This window comes from Xylona heveae, assembly GCF_001619985.1.
Source record: "Xylona heveae TC161 unplaced genomic scaffold L228scaffold_11, whole genome shotgun sequence".
Lineage (NCBI taxonomy): Eukaryota > Fungi > Ascomycota > Xylonomycetes > Xylonales > Xylonaceae > Xylona > Xylona heveae.
The window spans coordinates 418,992-440,270 of NW_017264203.1; the positions used below are offsets into that span (position 1 = coordinate 418,992).

The following is a 21,279-nucleotide window of genomic DNA, read 5'->3' on the forward strand; positions in this document are numbered from 1 at the left end:
AGTTGTTTCTGATTCTATCTGCTTTACACTCCATTTTCCATTATCATTTGTGTAGGTGGACCTCCTGGTTGCCTAGTTATAAGACATTCTCTTCAAAGTGCTTTATACTAGAAGTCAGGTGATTTCTCTTCATAACACTACTAATTCTTTGTCAAATTTCATTTGTATAAATTGCATTGTTAAGTTTTGATAAAAATTTGTATTTGGTTTTGTATTACCTCTCTGGACCTGGACCTGGACCTGGATTTTCTTTTGTTTTTGAACTATCTTTGTATTTAATTTTGTACCTCCTAGGACCTGGAACAAACTGCCTTTGTAGATCCTGGAAAGAGTAAGTTTCTCATTTGTTTCTACTATTGATTATTTGCTTTATTTTCAAAAAAAAAAAAAAATATACATACCAAGGACCAAGGATACAAAGTTAGGCTCTAAAAACACTATACTCTAGTGTTTTATCCTAGCTTTTAGCTATATTAGAGGCCTCTTTCCTTAAAGACCTAATATACCTAGTACTCTGTAAAGAGCAGGAGCCTTTATAGAGTACAGCTAGTAGCTACAAAATTAATTTAGTACTCCTTAAACTACTGTTTAAGGAAACTTCTTTAATCCCTACTAGCTAGGTAAAACTCTAGAAGTAAGAAACAAGTCTTTTTGCTTTTAGAGGAAGAGGGATATTAATCTTGGCTGGACCCTTCTATATCTAGAATAGTAAACTCTTGGCAACCTTGACAATCAAGACCTGAGAGAGCTATACCTAGTTATAAAAGGTGGATTGTAGACCAAAACCTGGACTGGATTTCCACTAGATTAAGTATAGACTAGGCTTGGTTTATACCATAATTTAGTGAAGAAGAGTAAGTATAACCTTGGTAGCAAGGAGTAAGGCTTGGAGGATACCTGTAAGTAAAGTCTTGCTTCTTGAGAGGGTAATTCAGGGAGGTAGCAAAGAGTAAGCCTGAAGGCAGGACTTGCTCTTTGAAAGGGTATGAGTTGGACACCTACAACAAACTTTCCATCTTCACCACCATCTTCCATTGCTTTGATTGAAAATACTTCAGTCAAGATGGCTTCAACTATCAAACCAATTGAGAAAGAGCCAGATATAGATCCTCTAGTCCAAGTACTACAAGAATCTCCAACTCCAAAACCAAGACAGCTACACTTAAAAAAGAGAAAATATCAAGCTACCAACACTACTATAAAGGAAAAAATCCAAATGGTAGTTAAACAAAACCAACAACTACTTCAAAGCTTAACTACACCAACTATTTCCAAAAACTTTCAGCAACAAACAACTCAAGATATTCAAAACATCAACCAGATACTACAAGCTATTCAAGAAAGAGAAAGTTTTCAAGTCATGGAACAAGATATACTATCAACAAGAAGTCAAGAGCAAGTTTCAAAAGTAGAATTTCAACAATTTAAAACTGAAATTACTACAAAGCTTGATCAAATACTTCAAACAGCTACTGAACAACAAGCAATTAAACAAACTACACTACCAACTACTTTTCAATTCCAGCCTATCAATCAAAAATCAAAACCATCTACAACATATGCTTCTATAGCTAAAGGACCTAGTACAAAGGACAATTCATGGACTACAGTCTCAAAAGCTAAGACTAAAACTAAAGAAGTAATTAAACCAATTACTACCTTTAGAGATAAGAGAGTAATTGTTACTCCTAAACAGATGCCAAATCCTTTCAATGCTATGGAAATCAGGAACCAGATCAACAAAAAACTTAAAGAAGCAAAAATCAATGATCTACTAGTAGCAAGTGTTACTCAATCTTAGTCAAAGACAAACATTATCTTAACTACTCATCAAGACAATACAGCTTATCAACTATTACAATACAAAGCTATCTGGGCCCCTGAACTAGAAGTAACATAAATTGCAAAAGATGAGAAGTGGCACAAAATAGTTGCTCATGGAATTCCTACAAAAGTATTTCAAGGACCCCAAGAATTACAAGCAATTCAAGAAGAACTTGAAACATATAACAAAGGTCTAAAACTTGCATGTTTACCTACTTGGATTACATCTGCAGAAACAAGACAATACAAGAAACATTCTTCTCTGGTACTAGCTTTCAAAACAGAACAAGAAGCCAAGCAAGCCTTAAGAAACAGACTTCTTATAGCTGGACTATCAGCTAGAACAGTTAAATATGAAGACAACAAACCAACAGACCAATGCTTCAAATGTCAACAATTTGGACATCAACATACTAGATGTACTAAAGAAGCAAAATGTCAAATCTGTGCAGAACTACATAATACAAGACAATATACATGTACAATATGTACTCCACCAACTATAGGCAAGGCCTGTTTTCATAGCATTATTAAATGTAGCAACTGCTTGGGAAGTCATAAGGCTAATGCAAAAGAATGTTCTATATACTAAGCCTTATTACCAACTACATCAACTACAGACCATCTTGCCATGGACTATTAATGAATAGAAATCCAACAGATATTCAAATAGTCCAACACAATTGTGCTAGATCTATCAATGTTATGTATGCATGTCTAGATCTAGCAACATCTTCAACAGACATTCTTTTACTACAAGAACCCTGGATTGGACCAAACAACACCACTATATCACATCCTTCATTTACAACAATATTTCCTCTGTCATTATCAAAAAGACCTAGAGTGTTAGCTTTTATTACAAAGCTTAAACCAGACCTACAATGTACTGTTGAAACAATGATTCAAGATGAAGATTGTTTTATTTTACAAGTACAAAACACTACCATTTCACCAACATTCATTATTAATATCTATAATGAAGCTCAACAAACTACAACACCTCCTCTATGAACAGTAGAGAGACTATTACACAAAATACAACCATGGTCTAGAACACTTATCTGTGGAGATTTTAATGCACATCATGCATGGTGGAATTCTATGAAAACTATTTCTATTAGAGCAGATGTACTAGTTACATGGCTTACACAATATCAATTTCTCTTGATAAACACTCCTGATTTAATGACTTATCTTGGAAATCAAAGAAATACCTCCTCAGTATTAGATCTGGCATTTTCTACACCCAACCTATATCCTTATATACAAGATTAGCAAATACTAGAAGACTGGGCAACAGGATCAGATCATGAAGCAATTAAATTTACATTAAAAGGAACAAAATTAGAAGAAGTTACCCACCCTATACATACTTCTTTCAATGTTAATAAGGCCAACTAGAAGATCTTTCAAAGTATAATCCAGGAGCAAGAAAAGTATCATCTAGATCAACTACAAAAAGATATACTAGAAGATACTATTTCAACTACCAGGCTAGAAGAAATAGCATGTACATTACAACATACTATTAAAATAGCATGCCAAAGATCTATTCCTCAATTTAAACTATCTCCAAGATCTAAACCATGGTGGAATGATCAACTATCATCTCAAAGAACTAAAGTAGCTCAAGCAAAGAGACAATGGAAGCAAAACAAAAGCCAAGTTTTATGGAAAGAATATACTACTAAAAGAAACAGCTTCTTTAGAAGTATTAGACAAGCTAAAGAGACATCTTGAATAAACTTTCTAACAAATGCTAAAGGAGTTGATGTTTTCAAAGCATACCACTATACCAATCCAAGAAAAGTAGAAAAACTTTCTTCTATCCAAGGACCAACTACCCTAGAAACTACTTTTGAAGGAAAATGTTCAGCTTTCTTAACTACTTTATTTCCTACACTACCTACAAGTCAAGGAACTACAGGAGTTCAATACAAGGCTCAAACATGTCTTTGGCCAAAGATTACTCAACAAGAAATTAAGCATGCTATTCAAACTTCTGCTCCAAAAAAGGCTCCAGGACCTGATCAATTATCTTTTGCAATCATTCAAAGAGCATTTCAATACATTCCAAGATGGTTTACTTTAGTATATCAAATACTATTAGATCAAGGATATCATCCTATTAGCTGGAGACAAGGCATAGGAGCAGTATTAAAGAAACCATCAAAGCCTGATTATACTCAACCAAAAGCATATAGGATAATTACACTCCTTAAATGCTTAGACAAGATTTCAGAAAAGATTATAGCTACTAGATTATCCTATCTAGGAGATAGTCAAGATCTACTACACCAAGAGCAAATGGGAGGTAGAAAACAAAGATCAGCTATAGATGCAGCTATGATGCTTACCCATGATATTCAAGAAGCTTGGAATCAAAAACAAGTTTTATCCTGTTTATTCTTGGATGTAAAAGGAGCATTTGACCATGTTTCAACTATACAACTACTACAAGTTCTACAACAACTTCAACTACCAAAAGTAGTACTTAACTGGACAAAATGCTTTATGACACAAAAACAAATTAGTCTAGCTTTTGATGGACAACAACAACCTATGATAGCTATCAATACTGGAATTCCACAAGGCTCACCTCTATCACCTATCTTATTTTTATTATACTTAAGATTTCTATTCAACTATATCCAAGATAGATTCCCTACAGTTAAACTACCTAGCTATATTGATGATATAGCTATAGTAGTTCAAGGAGCTACACCTATAGCTAACTGTTTAATCCTTAAGGAAATCACTAAACTAGCCTTTACCTGGGGAGAAGAAAATGCTATTGCATTTGATGATACAAAAACAGAGCTTATCCACTTTCAAAGGACAAAAACACCAAGCCAAGCTACATGTACACTACCAAATGGAACTATAATAGTTCCTAGTACCTGTGTTAGATGGTTAGGAATCTGGTTTGACTTTAAACTATCTTTCAAAGAACATGTTACTAGAAAAGTAACAGCAGCAACAAGAGCCTTTCATAGTTTAAGTAGACTACTTGGATCAGAAAAAGGAATGTCTGTCCCAGCTGGAATTATCTTATACAAAGCTTGTACTACATCTATTAGTGACTTTGGATCTCCAATCTGGTGGAAACAACAAATAAACTACAAGAACCTCTTTCAAAAACTTCAAAATCAAGCCCTAAGAAAGATTCTTGGATGCTTTAAAACAAGTCCTATACAAGCTATAGAGATAGAAGCATGTTTATTACCTGTCAACCTCAGGCTAGAACTTCACAGCTATAAATATGCATTGAGAATGACTACACTATGCTTGTCACATCCACTTAGACAAAGAACCCCCAAAGAATTTCCTCCAATATCACAAATAGAACAAGATATAGATACTACCAAGTATCTAGACTGGAATCAACAACCTACTCAGTTAAAATCAAAAGCATATCCTACTCAGTACATACAAATACTAGCTAAATTAGCTACTATTTTACCTACTACACCAGAGCTAGAATTCTACACAATAACTGAATGGCCCCCATGGAAACAATTTCCAGCTATATCTATTACCAAAGACAAGCATTCCAAGTCTGATATGATGGAAAAACACCAAACAATACTAAACACCCTTCAAAGACAAATTCCAGAAGAAAATTGTATAGTATATACAGATGGATCACTACAAACAACAGCAGGAGCAGGATGTTATATTACATGCTGTCAAGATACATATACTTTTTCCTGGCATCTGGGCTCATATATGGAAATCTATGATGCAGAACTCTTTGCTTTAACTAAAGCAATAGAATGGATAGCATATAGATCAACTATAAACCCCAAAGCTATCTGGATATTTACAGACAACCAAAGTATCTTAGATACAATACAACATCCTATAGCTGGACCTGGACAACAACTACTACTACAATTCTTTTCTGCTATTCAAGTCCTCAAAGACAATAATATTCAAATCCACCTTCAATGGGTTCCAGGACATCAAGGAATACTAGGAAATGAAGAAGCAGATAAAGCAGCCAAGCATGGAACAACATATACCAACAAACTACACAAGGATGCATATACTTCATACAGCTACTTGAAAAGAAAGTTGAAAAAGCTTATCCTTGAGCAATGGATCTACCAATGGCAAACTACTTCTAAAGGAGAACATTATAAACAGTTTCAAACCCTTCCACACTGGAAGCTATTTGAGGGATACCAAGACCTTAGAAGAAAACTAGTTACAACTGCCATTCAACTCAAGATAGGACATGGTTATTTCAAATCCTACCTATACAGGCTACCTACATATGAGTCAAAAAAATGCAGTTCTATCTGCAACTTTACTCAGAGTCCAGCTCATCTATTACTGTCCTGCTCTCAAACAAAAGAAGCTAGGAAAGTTTTACTACAAAAAGTAAAGGAAAAAGTTCTTACTTTGAAAGTATTATATACTGGAAAAAACTGGAACCACCTACTAGAATATCTAGATACTACTAAAGTAGCATCAAGAACATGGATACTACATCAAGAAGGACAACATCAACAAGAAACATTATGGGACTGGGGTAGACTTCAAGATGAAAGTACCCTTTGAAATTGCCCAAATCAAAAAACCAAAAAAAAAAAAAAAAAAAAACCAAAAACCAAACTTTAACTCTCTTTTATTACTTTTATTACTCTTACTTTGTCTTTCTTTATTATTTTTCCCAATTTTCTTTTGTTTTATATTGATGGATGACATCCAGTATTAGCTTGACTGACTCTAGAGTGACCTCCAAAAGCTCAACACACATTTTATGTATTTAAACTATAGACCCTGCCATAGCTTTAGAGCTGCATGCAGAATGAAGAAACAAACAAACAATACTTTTGCTTAACTAAAACAGTATGTTTAGTTAAGATTCCTTAATTGATTTTAAGGCTTCTTTAGTTGAGTTTAAGGTGTGTTTAGTTGACTCTAAACAAGTAGATTAAGTTTTATAGTCATAATTACCTTGATCTAATAAATTAGTCATTCAAGATTTCTTTTAACTTCTGCTTTGCTTCTGCTTTAGCTTTAAAATCATTCTTAACCAGATACCTCATTTATTATCCTTTTACCATACTAAATCAAGTACTAGATTAATAACAATACTAGCTCAAATGTATGCTTAGACCAAAACAATTGAATAGCCTAAGCTCTAGCTTGCAAGATCTATTACTTAATCCACTAAATCTACATTTAATGTATCTAATGAATCTAATAAACCTGCTATACAAACAAATATAGCTTAGCTCAATGTCAAGATTGATATAATTCTTACTAAACTAGGCAATATAAATTGTCTAAATAGCTTTAGATTTCAAGCAATTAAGAAGTACCTTGATTGACTTAAATAGCTTTATGAGCAGCCTGTGTTTCAGTGTACTTAATTAATACCTCAATTAGCTCTAGTAACTAATTAGTCTAACTTATGTACTATACCTTGATCTGAGTTAACCAACACAGTCATTTTACCTATATAGATCAATCTACAGCTGGAATCTATACCTCTTTTAACCCTTTTAACTGCTGTCATACCTACCTCTCAATTTAACAAGCCTTGATAGAAAACTAAAAAAGTTAGATTCTTTAACCTTAATTAAAATGGAGATACATTGCCTACTATAGCAGACTTTATATATTTAGATATATATAAGTTCTATGACTAGCTTCAAGATATAGTGTTTATAAAAGGCATTTATAGTACTTAAATGATTTTAGCCAACCTGCTACTCTGTCTACAAAACAAGGCCCTAAATTAGTATATTTATCTAGATTAGATAATAAAAACAGGCCTCTGCTATAGATTGATTAAGGATTAGATAATGGTATTTATAAAGGAATTCTAGATACCTCTAGGCATTGTATAGCAACAACTTTAACAACAGTATTTTCTTCTACATTACATTATTAAAAAAGACTTAGTAAAGTACTTCTATACTATAGCTAAATTAGCATGTACAGCAGGTTACTTTATGGAATTTAATCAAGTTAAGATTGTATATTTTAGCATTGGCATATAGCTCTGCCTTGATTTGTACCTCAATCTAGACCCTCTTACATTAATCATTGTACTAGTAAAAGTACTCTAAGTAGCATTACTATACTAGATTCAGCTCTATTGACAAAAGCCTCCTGATTTTAAGCCTTCTGATTGGTCAAAAGAGAAGAACTCTAAAGTTAATTGATTGAAGAAAGATAAAAAGTATATATAAACAAGTAGTAGAATCTATAGCAAAGGCTTTCTTGGAGAACTTAATGAAGAATCTTTAGCAAGCAGCTCCAAAGATGTACCTGCTGAGTACATCACTATCAAAATTATTACTAAAGTACCTCAGGTAATACCTCTCAATAGTTATAATAAGCAGGGCAAATATTAGCATCTCTATAAGATCTGCAACTAGCAATTTACTACTAAAAAGTAGTATAAAAAACACAAGTACTTTTGTAAAGGACTATACTGATTGCTAATAAAAACTACTGACATTGCAATGAAAGTACCTGTTTTTCTTACTGTTTTGTATATATTTTTATATTACTTTCTTGCTTTTTCATTTATAGTTAATAACCAGTAAGGATGCTGTCTTTTTTAAAGGTAGTAATTGTTATACTTCCTTTATATACTTTTTTTATTCCTGCTTAGTCATACTATATTTACTGTGCTCTTTAATAGCTTATCTAGAGCCTTTTAAATAGCTTTATCTTTACTATCTTTATTATATACTACTATTACTAGGTCTACTATCTTATAGCATAACTTTTTTTTTTAATTATAATTTGTTTTGATCTTAGAATTTAAAATTATTGTAGAACTTTTTAAAAATCTTTTACATAATTTAATAAATAATTTTAAACAAAATTTTCATTATATAAAAACTATTTAAAATTATTAAAAATAGTTATAGGTTTTTTAATAATATATTATAATTAGTTATTTATTGGTTTTAAAATTAAAATATTTAAAACTATTATACTTAGATATAAACAATATTTAAATTATTTATAAAATAATTAAATATTAAATTTAGTTAAATTTAAATTTAAATTTATTTTAAAATTTATTTATAAGTAATAGAAATTTTTGCTAGAAAAATCTATATCTAGATTAAAAAAGTAAAAAAAAATTCTACTAGAGAGTTTTAAATCTATATTAATTAGTAAAAAAAGTTTTTATTAAAAGACTATAAATTTATATTAACTAGTAAAAAATGTTTTTACTAGAAAAGTTTAGATCTAGATTAAAAAAATAAAGAAAATTATTATTAAAGAATTATAAATCTATATTAACTAGTAAAAAAAGCTTTTACTAGACAATTATAAATTTATATTAATTAGTAAAAAAGTTTTTATTAAAAAAATCTAGATCTAGATTAAAAGAACAAGAAAAATCTTTATAAATAATTACTAATAGTTAAAATATTAAATTTCATTGTAATTATTAAAGAAAACTAGATTGTTTAAATTAAAATATATAAATATTTTGAGTATTTAAAGTAATAAAAGTATTAATATATATTAATAGTTATATAATAAAATAAAAACAAGTATAAAAAATAAAAACAAATATATTAATTACTATAAAAAAGCTATTTCAAAATTAATAATTTTATAAAAATTAACTATAGATACTATAAATAAAAATATAACTTTTAGTTATTATTATTGAAAATTTTAATTAATATAATTTTTTAATATTTTAAATATTATATATTTATTTAACTAATTTTTATTACTTATATTATAAATTTTTCAATTTACTTTAATATATTTCTCAAGCAAGTTAGCCACTCAAGTAGCTTGGCTACTTTCTAGTTGGTTCCTATACAATCTGGTCAATTCTTGCAAAAATGAAGCTAAATTACACCTAAAATTTAACTAAAAATACAAAATATTATGGTACAAACTTGGTAGGGCATTAGATAATTGTATAGCCTTCTTGCCTATAGTAACTGTATCTTTTAGTAGTTCTTTTTTAAGGTAGTAGAGTAGAGGCTTGCTCAGAGGCTTCAGCCTCTGCTGGGTAACTGTTTAACAGCTATTAAGCTATTTTTATAGTAATGCCACCCTGTATATTTAATTGTTTTTTTAATCTTTTGTACTTTTTACTTAATTTTTCAATAGTAGCTTATAGATTAGTATTCTCTTTAGCTAATAAAACAGCTCCATTTATAGTCAATTTACACTCTTTTACCAGCTAATCAATTAAAGTTTTCATAGGACTTGAAGATGTAGTAGAGCACTGTTTAAGCAGTGCTTTAATTATGCTTGCATGCTAAATTAATTATATAATATTATATGAAGTCTCTAGCATCCAATTGACTTTAGATTCCAGAGAACTCCCAGGAGGTATTGTAGATTTCAGCTATATTGTAAAGGTATTCAAAATATAATCCAGGTAGAAAAAAATTAATCCTGTTACTTTGAATCTATTCTTGATATTATTTAGGTGTAGAGCCTCTTTCTAGGCCTTGAGATATGCTAAAAAAAACTCTAATTTATCAATATAGTTAATGTTGAGTTACATTCTTTCTTCCATTATATACCTATAAAAGTACTTTAAAACAGTAAAACAGTCAATATCCAAGGGCTGTAAAAGGTGTGAAAAATGTGCAGGCATACAAACAGGTATTATATCATTCTTCTTACAAAGCTAATTAAATTGAGGTATAAAATGACTCCCATGGCCATCCAGGATGAGAAGCCAGGATTTTTCTCTAATCTATAAATTAGTGTATAGAATAAATAGATTTTTAAGCCAGGATAGCCCAATTTTATTAGTGGTCCATTTATTTAAACTTATCTCAATTTACTAGTTCTTTAAAAGGTTTGAGTTCTCATACCAGGCTGCCATATGAATCTTTCCTTTAAATATTATATATAGTAGTAAAGCTCAACCACATACATTTATTGTTTTGATAGCCATGACTCATTTACAATTTCCAGGTTGTAGAAAGGGTCTTTTTCTACAGAATTCAGCTCTGGTAATAACCTTAGCTGTAGCAATCAGGTCCATGACAAAGTTTGTTTCATCAAAATTGTATATATTTTCTAGAGGGATCCCATGTGTTGTAATTGTATCCTGGATGCAGTCAAACTATACACAAATTATCTGTAAATCTTTATATTTAGCATGCTTATAATTGTATCTTTTGGATAATTAGGTTCAAATCTCATTCTTGCACTGGATGAAGTTGCTAACTTAATTTTTTCCAACTAGTATAAAAGTAAGAATACTTCATTTTGAGAGAAGATAATTAGCTATATCTTTAACCATTACAGGCCTAGGTCTTGATCTACATATATCTATAGAGAGTATCTACTTTAAAAGCACATCCTTTTTACAGAATGTAAGTCTGTGACTATTGGCTCTTAGGTTAGTTCTGGAAGAAAGGCCCCATAGTCAGTCCCCTAAGGTGCTGCAAGAGACTTGGTAAACATCTACTACCTTATAAATACTAGAAATTTAACTATTCTGAATTGACTGTATGGCCATCTAGATCTTCCCCTTCTGCTCCACCAAATTTTTGGAATTTTGACATGTTTTCTATAGCATTGACATGTTGTGAATAGCTTTAATTCATGAAGCTTAAATATATTGGCAGGGAGGTGGCCAAGCTACTTAGGTAGCTGACTCACTTGGAAAATATGTTATAACTTGCTTTAAGACAATATATTTATAGTTTTTATATTACTTTTATACTTTATTAATAATATTAAATTATATTAAATAATGTAAAATACTTTAAAAATATTTTAAAATTATATAGATATTTAAAAGTATTTTTAATTAATTTCAAATAATTTAAAATAATTTAAAAGTATTTTTCAAATCTATTATAATTTAATATTAAAATATAATTTAATTTAAAATTTAAATTTTATGTTTATAAAAGCTAAAAATTATAATTAGATTTAATAATAAAATAAAATTTAGTTATTAATTCTATATAAAATATAGATAAAAAGCCTGGCATAAAGCATAATTTGTATCTGTAGTTAAATAGTATATTGTAATAGTATATATAGACAGAAAGCCATGTACAAAGTACAAGTTCTGTTTTTAATTAAATAGTAGATATTAATAGTATATTAAATAATTACATGGATGGAAAGCCTAGTGTAGAGCAAGCAGTATAATTAAATAATAAATATCTATAATATAGTTAAATAATAATATAAGAGAGGAAGCCAGGTACAGAGCATAAGTTTATTTGTTGTTTGTTTATTTATTTTACATGCAGTTTTAAAGCTATAATAGGGTCTATAGTTTAAATACATAAAATATTTATTGAACATTTGGAGATTACTTTAGAATTAGTCAAGCTAATACTGGATATTATTTATTAAAATAAAACAAAAAAAATAGTACAATACAAAGAAAATAATAAAAATAAATAAAATGAAAGTAATAAAAGTAATAAAAGAAAGTCAAAGTTTAGTTTTTTTTTCCAGAGTCTGGTTTTTTGATTTTGAAAATCTCAAGGAGTATTTTTATCTTGAAGTTTATTCCAGTTCCATAGTTTATTTGTTTATTTATTTATTTTGCATGCAGCCCTAAAACTATGGCAGGGTCTATAATTTAAATACATAAAATATATGTTAAGCTTTTGAAAGTTACTCTAGAATCAGTTAAGCTGATACTAGATGTCATCTATCAAAATAAAAACAAAAAAAATTAGTGCAATACAAAGAAAATGATAAAAATAGACAAAGTGAAAGTAATAAAAGTAATAAAAGAGAGTCAAAATTTGGTTTTTTTTTTCTTCTGGTTTTTTGATTTTGGAAATTTCAAGGAGTATTTTTATCTTGAAGCCTACTCCAGTTCTATAATGTTTCTTGTTAATGTTGTCTTTCTTGATGTAGTAACTATGTTCTTGATACTATTTTAGTAGTATATAGATATTCTAATAGGTAGTTCCAGTTTTTTTCTATATATAATATTTTCAAAATAAAAACTTTTTTCTTTACTTTTTGTAGTAAAACTTTCCTAGCTTCTTTTGTTTGAGAGCAGGACAGTAATAGATGAGCTGGACTCTGAGTAAAGTTGCAGATAGAGCTGCATTTTTTTAACTCATATGTAGATAGCCTGTATAGGTAGGATTTGAAATAACCATATTCTATCTTGAGTTGAATGGCAGTTGTAACTAGTTTTCTTCTAAGGTTTTAGTATCTCTCAAATACTTACATGCAGCTAGTATAAATTTTTAAATTATTTAAAAATATTAAAAATTATATAGATTTATTATTAATAAATAAAGATAATATATATTTATTTTATATATATATATATATTTAATTATTTAACTTAAATATAAATATTTAAAAATTAATACTTTAATTATTTTAAAATTTTTCAAGTATATTTTATAATTATATAAAATATATTTATATATTAAAATTAAAATGAAATTATTTAAAATATTTAAATATTAAAATTAATTTATATTAATCTAATAGTTATTTTAAATGTATTGATAATAATTAAATATAATTTTTATTTATAGTATTATATTTATTTATTTTAATTAAACTAATTATATTTAATAATATATTTGAATTATTTATATTTAATTTAAATTTTTAATAACTTAGTAATAATATTAAATTATATTAAATAATGTAAAATACTTTTAAAATATTTTAAAATTATATAGATATTTAAAAGTATTTTCAATTAATTTCAAATAATTTAAAAGTATTTTTTAAATCTATTATAATTTAATACTAAAATATAATTCAATTTAAAATTTAAAATTTATGTTTATAAAAGCTAAAAATCAATTTTAAATTAATTATCAAAATCATAATTAGATTTAATAATAAAATGAAATTCAGCTACTAATTCTATATAAAATATAGATGGAAAGCCTGGTACAAAGCATATTTGTTTGTTTCTTCATTCTGCATGCAGCTCTAAAGCTATGGTAGGGTCTATAGTTTAAATACATAAAATGTGTGTTGAGCTTTTGAAAGTTACTCTAGAGTCAGTCAAGCTAATACTGGATGTCATCCATCAATATAAAACAAAAGAAAATTAGGAAAAATAATAAAGAAAGACAAAGTGAGAGTAATAAAAGTAATAAAAGAGAGTTAAAGTTTGGTTTTTGGTTTTTTTTTTTTTTTGGTTTTTTGATTTGGGCAATTTCAAAGGGTACTTTCATCTTGAAGTCTACCCCAGTCCCATAATGTTTCTTGTTGATGTTGTTCTTCTTGATGTAGTAACCATGTTCTTGATGCTATTTTAGTAGTATCTAGATATTCTAGTAGGTGGTTCCAGTTTTTTCCAGTATATAATACTTTCAAAGTAAAAACTTTTTCCTTTACTTTTTGTAGTAAAACTTTCCTAGCTTCTTTTGTTTGAGAGCAGGACAGTAATAGATGAGCTGGACTCTGAGTAAAGTCTTTATTTTCTAGTATTCCTTGATGTCCTGGAACCCATTGAAGGTGGATTTGAATATTATTGTCTTTGAGGACTTGAATAGCAGAAAAGATTTGTAGTAGTAGTTGTTGTCCAGGTCCAGCTATAGGATGTTGTATTGTATCTAAGATACTTTGGTTGTCTGTAAATATCCAGATAGCTTTGGGATTTATAGTTGATCTATATGCTATCTATTCTATTGCTTTAGTTAAAGCAAAGAGTTCTGTATTATAGATTTCCATATATGAGCCCAGATGCCAGGAAAAAGTATATATATCTTGACAGTATGTAATATAACATCCTGCTCCTGCTGTTGTTTGTAGTGATCCATCTGTATATACTATACAATTTTCTTCTAGAATTTGTCTTTGAAGGATGTTTAGTATTGTTTGGTGTTTTTCCATTATATCAGACTTGGAATGCTTGTCTTTGATGATAGATATAGCTGGAAATTGTTTCCATGGGGGCCATTCAGTTATTGTGTAGGATTCTAGCTCTGGTGTAGTAGGTAAAATAGTAGCTAATTTAGCTAGTATTTGTATGTACTGAGTAGGATATGCTTTTGATTTTAACTGAGTAGGTTGTTGATTCTAGTCTAGATACTTGGTAGTATCTATATCTTGTCCTATTTGTGATATTGGAGGAAATTCTTTGGGGGTTCTTTGTCTAAGTGGATGTGACAAGCATAGTGTAGTTATTCTCAATGCATATTTATAGCTGTGAAGTTCTAGCCTGAGGTTGACAGATAATAAACATGCTTCTATCTCTATAGCTTGTATAGGACTTGTTTTAAAGCATCTAAGAATCTTTCTTAGGGCTTGATTTTGAAGTTTTTGAAAAAGGTTCTTGTAGTTTATTTGTTGTTTCCACCAGATTGGAGATCCAAAGTCACTAATAAATGTAGTACAAGCTTTGTATAAGATAATTCCAGCTGGGACAGACATTCCTTTTTCTGATCCAAGTAGTCTACTTAAACTATAAAAGGCTCTTGTTGCTGCTATTACTTTTCTAGTAACATGTTCTTTGAAAGATAGTTTAAAGTCAAACCAGATTCCTAACCATCTAACACAGGTACTAGGAACTATTATAGTTCCATTTGGTAGTGTACATGTAGCTTGGCTTAGTATTTTTGTCCTTTGAAAGTAGATAAGCTCTGTTTTTGTATCATCAAATGCAATAGCATTTTCTTCTCTCCAGGTAAAGGCTAGTTTAGTAATTTTCTTAAGGATTAAACAATTAGCTATAGGTATAGCTTTTTGAACTACTATAGTTATATCATCAATATAGCTAGATAGTTTGACTGTAGGGAATCTATCTTGGATATAGTTGAATAGAAATCTTAAGTATAATAAAAATAAAATAGGTGATAAAGGTGAGCCTTGTAGAATTCCAGTATTGATAGCTGTCATGGGTTGTTGTTGTCTATCAAAAGCTAGACTAATTTGTTTTTGTGTCATAAAGCATTTTGTTCAGTTAAGTACTACTTTTAGTAGTTGAAGTTATTGTAGAACTTGTAGTAGTTGTATAGTTAAAACATGGTCAAATGCTCCTTTTACATCCAAGAATAAGCAGGATAAAACTTGTTTTTGATTCCAAGCTTTTTGAATATCATGGGTAAGCATTATAGCTGCATCTATAGCTGATCTTTGTTTTCTACCTCTCATTTACTCTTGGTGTAGTAGATCTTGACTATCTTCTAGATAGAATAATCTAGTAGCTATAATCTTTTTTGAAATCTTGTCTAAGCAGTTAAGGAGTGTAATTATCTTATATGCTTTTGGTTAAGTATAATTAGGCTTTGATGGTTTTTTTAGTACTGCTCCTATGTCTTGTCTCCAGCTAATAGGATGATATCCTTAGTCTAATAGTATTTGATATACTAAAATAAACCATCTTGGAATGTATTGAAATGCTCTTTGAATGATTGTAAAAGATAATTGATCAGGTCCTGGAGCCTTTTTTGAAGCAAAAGTTTGAATGGCATGCTTGATTTCTTATTGAGTAATCTTTGACCAAGAGCATGTTTGAGCCTTGTATTGAACTCCTGTAGTTCCTTGACTTGTAGATAGTATAGGAAATAAAGTAGCTAAGAAAGCTGAACATTTTCTTTCAAAAGTAATTTCTAGAGTAGCTAGTCCTTGAATAAGAAGAAGTTTTTCTACTTTTCTTGGATTAGTATAGTGATATACTTTGAAAACATCAGCTCCTTTAGCATTTGTTAAAAAGTTTGTCCAGGATGTTTCTTTAGCTTGTTTAATACTTTTAAAAAAACTGTTTTTTTTAGTAGTATATTCTTTCCATAGAGCTTGGCTTTTGTTTTGCTTCCATTGTCTCTTTGCTTGAGTTACTTTAGTTTTTTAAGATGATAGTTGGTCATTCTACCATGGTTTAGATCTTGAAGATAGTTTAAATTGAGGAATAGATCTTTGACATGCTATTTTAATAGCATGTTATAGTGTACATGTTATTTCTTCTAGCCTGGTAGTTGAAATAGTATCTTCTAGTAATTCTTTTTGTAGTTGATCTAGATGATACTTTTCTTGCTCCTGAATTATACTTTGAAAGATCTTCCAGTTGGCCTTATTAACATTGAAAGAAGTATGTATAGGCTGAATAACTTCTTCTAATTTTGTTCCTTTTAATGTAAATTTAATTGCTTCATGATCTAATCCTGTTGCCCAGTCTTTTAGTATTTGCCAATCTTGTATATAAAGATATAGGTTGGGTGTAGAAAATGCCAAATCTAATACTGAGGAGGTATTTCTTTGATTTTCAAGATAAGTCATTAAATCAGGAGTGTTTATCAAGAGAAATTGATATTGTGTAAGCCATGTAACTAGTACATCTGCTCTAATAGAAATAGTTTTCATAGAATGCTACCATGCATGATATGCATTAAAATCTCCACAGATAAATGTTCTAGACCATGGTTGTAATTTATGTAATAATCTCTCTACTGTCCATAGAGAAGGTATTGTAGTTTGTTGAGCTTTATTATAGATATTAATAATGAATGTTAGTAAAATGGTAGTGCTTTGTACTTGTAAAATAAAACAATCTTCATCTTGAATCATTGTTGCAACAGTACATTGTAGGTCTGGTTTAAGCTTTGTAATAAAAGCTAATACTCTAGGTCTTTTTAATAATGACAGAGGAAATATTGTTGTAAATAAAGGATGTGATATAGTAGTGTTGTTTAGTCCAATCCAGGGTTCTTGTAGTAAAAGAATGTCTGTTGAAGATGATGCTAGATCTAGACATGCATACATAACATTAATAGATCTAGTACAATTGTGTTGAACTATTTGAATATCTGTTGGATTTCTATTCATTGATAGTCCATGGCAAGATGGTCTGTAGTTGATGTAGTTGGTAATAAGGCTTGGTATATAGAGCATTCTTTTGCATTGGCCTTGTGACTTCCCAAGCAGTTGCTGCATTTAATAATGCTATGAAAACAGGCCTTGCCTATAGTTGGTGGAGTACATATTGTACATGTATGTTGTCTTGTATTATGTAGTTCTGCACAGATTTGATATTTTGCTTCTTTAGTACATCTAGTATGTTGATGTCCAAATTGTTGACATTTGAAGCATTGGTCTGTTGGTTTGTTGTCTTTATATTTAATTGTTCTAGCTGATAGTCCAGCTATAAAAAGTCTGTTTCTTAAGGCTTGCTTGGCTTCTTGTTCTGTTTTGAAAGCTAGTACCAGAGAAGAATGTTCCTTGTATTGTCTTGTTTTTACAGATGTAATCCAAGTAGGTAAACATACAAGTTTTAGACCTTTGTTATATGTTTCAAGTTCTTCTTGAATTGCTTGTAATTCTTGAGGTCCTTGAAATACTTTTGTAGGAATTTCATGAGCAACTATTTTGTGCCATTTCTCATCTTTTGCAATTTGTGTTACTTCTAGTTCAGAGGCCCAGATAGCTTTGTATTGTAATAGTTAATAAGCTGTATTGTCTTGATGAGTAGTTAAGACAATGTTTGTCTTTGACTGAGATTGAGTAACACTTGCTACTAACAAATCATTGATTTTTGCTTCTTTAAGTTTTTTGTTGATCTGGTTCCTGATTTCCATAGCATTGAAAGGATTTGGCATCTGTTTAGGAGTAATAATTACTCTTCTATCTCTAAAGTAGGCTGCAGAATGGGTCAGGTTAGGGTCAGGTAGACCCCCTATAACCCTCCTGCTTGGCAACCCCCTGGGCTGGGTCAGGTTTACATTTTGAAGCATGACAGCCCAACAGGTAGAGTTGGATTACCCTACATTACCCTGTTTAATCCATATCTAGAAATTTGTAAACATGCAGGGTGTAACATGATTTTATTAGCTAAAGATATTCAAATAAGCCTTTATAACATGTTTTTTACTAAGAAAACTAGTATTTATTTCTAGAGAAGTAAGAAAGCTCAGAATCATTACAATTATTACATCAATTTAAAAAAAAAAACCCAGTTCAATTTGTAACACCATTATTTAAAAGCTAACCCTGATTGCTACAATTATCACATCAAATCAATTTGAATGTAGTAAAAATCAAGCATTGCATTGCATAAACATCTAACTAATTGTAGAAACCAATTTAAATCTTGCTATCCTTTCCAGTAATGATTTTGTGTACATGCTGCACCAGCTGCATATCCTTCTGCTAAATAGTAACCCTCTTTGCATGAATAGCCATTAGATTGGTCACTAGAAGTAGTTAGTTATGATTGCTACAATTATCATTGCAATACACATACTCTTAAATTCCTTTACCAGAGTTGCTTCTGCTACCTCTTGGAGGGTACCCAGAGCAGAGGACTAAATTCTCATGGGTGTGTTTGCTTTGTTGTTCATGATTTCTCTAACAACACATGAAAACAGCAATTTTGGCAGAAGGAGCTCAGTGGTCTTCTGGTAGCAGTGAATTTCACAGAGAGCAACAGCTAATAACATTAGTATATCCTCAAGTATAAAGAATGGATTACTTACTTCTAGACTTGTAGCAGTGAGGTCTTTTGACATTCCTAGCTGTGCTAGTAGTTTTGGCAGCAGGATGATGGTGATTAGCAATAGTAGGAGCATGCCTAGCCATTCTTGGTAGATTGTGTAGCCTTTTTGCAGAGGTATTGGTGGTGTTTGGAAGGGATTTTCCAGCAGGTGCCTTTCTTGTGGTTCTTTGAGCTACACATGGCTCTACAGCATTAGCATTACCAACAGCACTATCCTCAGTCACATCATGAGATGGTGAGTGTAAGCAGAAGGTAGATGGTATTGATGGAGTGCTTGCAAATGAGAGAGATGAAGTAGAATCATCCTCACCTTACCTCACCATCTTTGCAACCTAAGAATGAATTAGTAAAGAATGTAGGTTAGGGGACATAATTGTAGCAATAATTGTAGCAATTAAAAGCAAGCAACAGCATCAAAAAATAGTAAAATTACATAAAAACATGTAAAAACACATAAAAACATGTAAAAACACATAGAATCACATAGAATTATGTAACAAAAGAAGCAGAGTGCTACTAGAATGTTACAATGTGTAATTGTAGCAATCTTTGAAGTAATTCTACTCACCACCAAATGTTTCTGCTGTTTGTAATCTAAATATCATCAAATTAGCCTTTGTAATGAAAGTATACCATGAATATTGCACTATACATACTCTTCTTGATGAATGTAGCCTAAATTTAATGAAAACCCTGCTGGTAGTAGATTTCTTAATAAGGTTGTAGAAGGAAGAAGGATCATGATATTGAGATCTTTAGATATTTAGATTTCTACCACTTAGTCTGATTATGTCAGAACCATGCAATGCAAAGTAAATTCATGAAGTGAATTTTTATAGTGATATGTAAGGTGAAAGGTGAAGGTGAAGTAAAAGGTGAGGTGAAAGGTGAATTTATAGTGAGTGAGAAGTAAGTGTGTAAGATGGTAAGAAGTGAGTGTGTAAGATGGTGAGAAATGAGTGTATGAGATGGTAATAAATGCTTATATATTTTACTTCCACCTTACCTTCTCTCTTTTACCTCTACAATCTCCTGCCAAAATCTTGAAGGTATGTATAAAATTATCAAATCTAGTTATATAGCTATGCAAAATATATTATTCAGTCACTAATGATGAGCTCTATCTAGCCATGTATGCAACATCACCACAGCTCTTGAACTACAGGAGAAATTTGACAAAATGCTTGATAGAGTGGCCAAAGTTAGTATTCCTTGGTTCCTTGCTACTGGATCACCTTAATGATTACTACAATTGACCTGTAAGCTAACCCACCTTACAGGATGGATGAATCAAACCCACCCCTATTTCACTACCCTGTTGGACACCCCAAAGGCTCTGCAAACAAGTACAAGGCAGAAGCTAATTTCTCTCAAAGCAGCTTTGCCCAAAAGCATCATGCTCACCTTTTGAGCATGAATTCAATTAAGCTTGAGATTGAGAAAGCCAAGAACAATGACCACAATGTACACCTGAGGACTGTAAACAAAACTAAGCAAACCAACAAGTACAAGCAAGCTTTAAATGAGGCAAAAGAGGATTTAAAGCAGTAGGTAATTGATAGAGAAATATACAAAAGGTAAGCTAGAATTGTAGTGATCTTTAAAGTGGTCTGCTAATCAGCAATCTAGATATGTCAATGGTACTAGCACTTAGGCAGTCTTAGCCAAATATGGATATAGAGAGGATGGTAGCCTATTTGCTTAGGCAGATGACAGCAACCCTGTGTAGAAAGATGTAGAAGACAACCCAGATGATCCTTTTCAGGAGAAGTGCTAGCAGAATGATGATTTGGAGAATGGTGAGAACCTACCTGCAGAGATGACTGAGAAGGAGAGAAATGAAAGTACTGTAGATATTGACAAAGCTAAGCAAGGATCTTTGTAAACAATTGCCTTCAAAACCTGGCAAGACTATTGGAGAAATGCTGCTTCTACTCTCCTGAAGAAAGAGTACATTCTATCTACCATTCCTCATGAATCTTGGCCAGAGAAGAGTAAGGGTGCTAGCATCTATAAGGACATTAAACCTCATTGCTTTTTTA

At 30.5% G+C, this 21,279-nt stretch overlaps 2 protein-coding genes across 2 annotated transcripts; one reads left to right on the forward strand and one right to left on the reverse strand.

Annotated features, from left to right (window-relative positions):
- Positions 1-18,891: 18,891 nt before the first annotated feature.
- On the reverse strand, positions 18,892-19,979 carry L228DRAFT_241161 (hypothetical protein; the record flags this gene model as incomplete). Its single annotated transcript, XM_018331308.1, has 6 exons — positions 18,892-18,935; positions 18,986-19,046; positions 19,218-19,409; positions 19,553-19,569; positions 19,806-19,831; positions 19,894-19,979. The coding sequence occupies 6 exons, from the start codon at positions 19,977-19,979 to the stop codon at positions 18,892-18,894; spliced, it is 426 nt and encodes a 141-aa protein (XP_018185510.1).
- Positions 19,980-20,518: 539 nt separating this feature from the next.
- Positions 20,519-20,891, forward strand: L228DRAFT_270722 (hypothetical protein; the record flags this gene model as incomplete). The annotated part of the gene is made up of 2 exons (XM_018335445.1): positions 20,519-20,784; positions 20,867-20,891. The coding sequence occupies 2 exons, from the start codon at positions 20,519-20,521 to the stop codon at positions 20,889-20,891; spliced, it is 291 nt and encodes a 96-aa protein (XP_018185511.1).
- Positions 20,892-21,279: the final 388 nt, after the last annotated feature.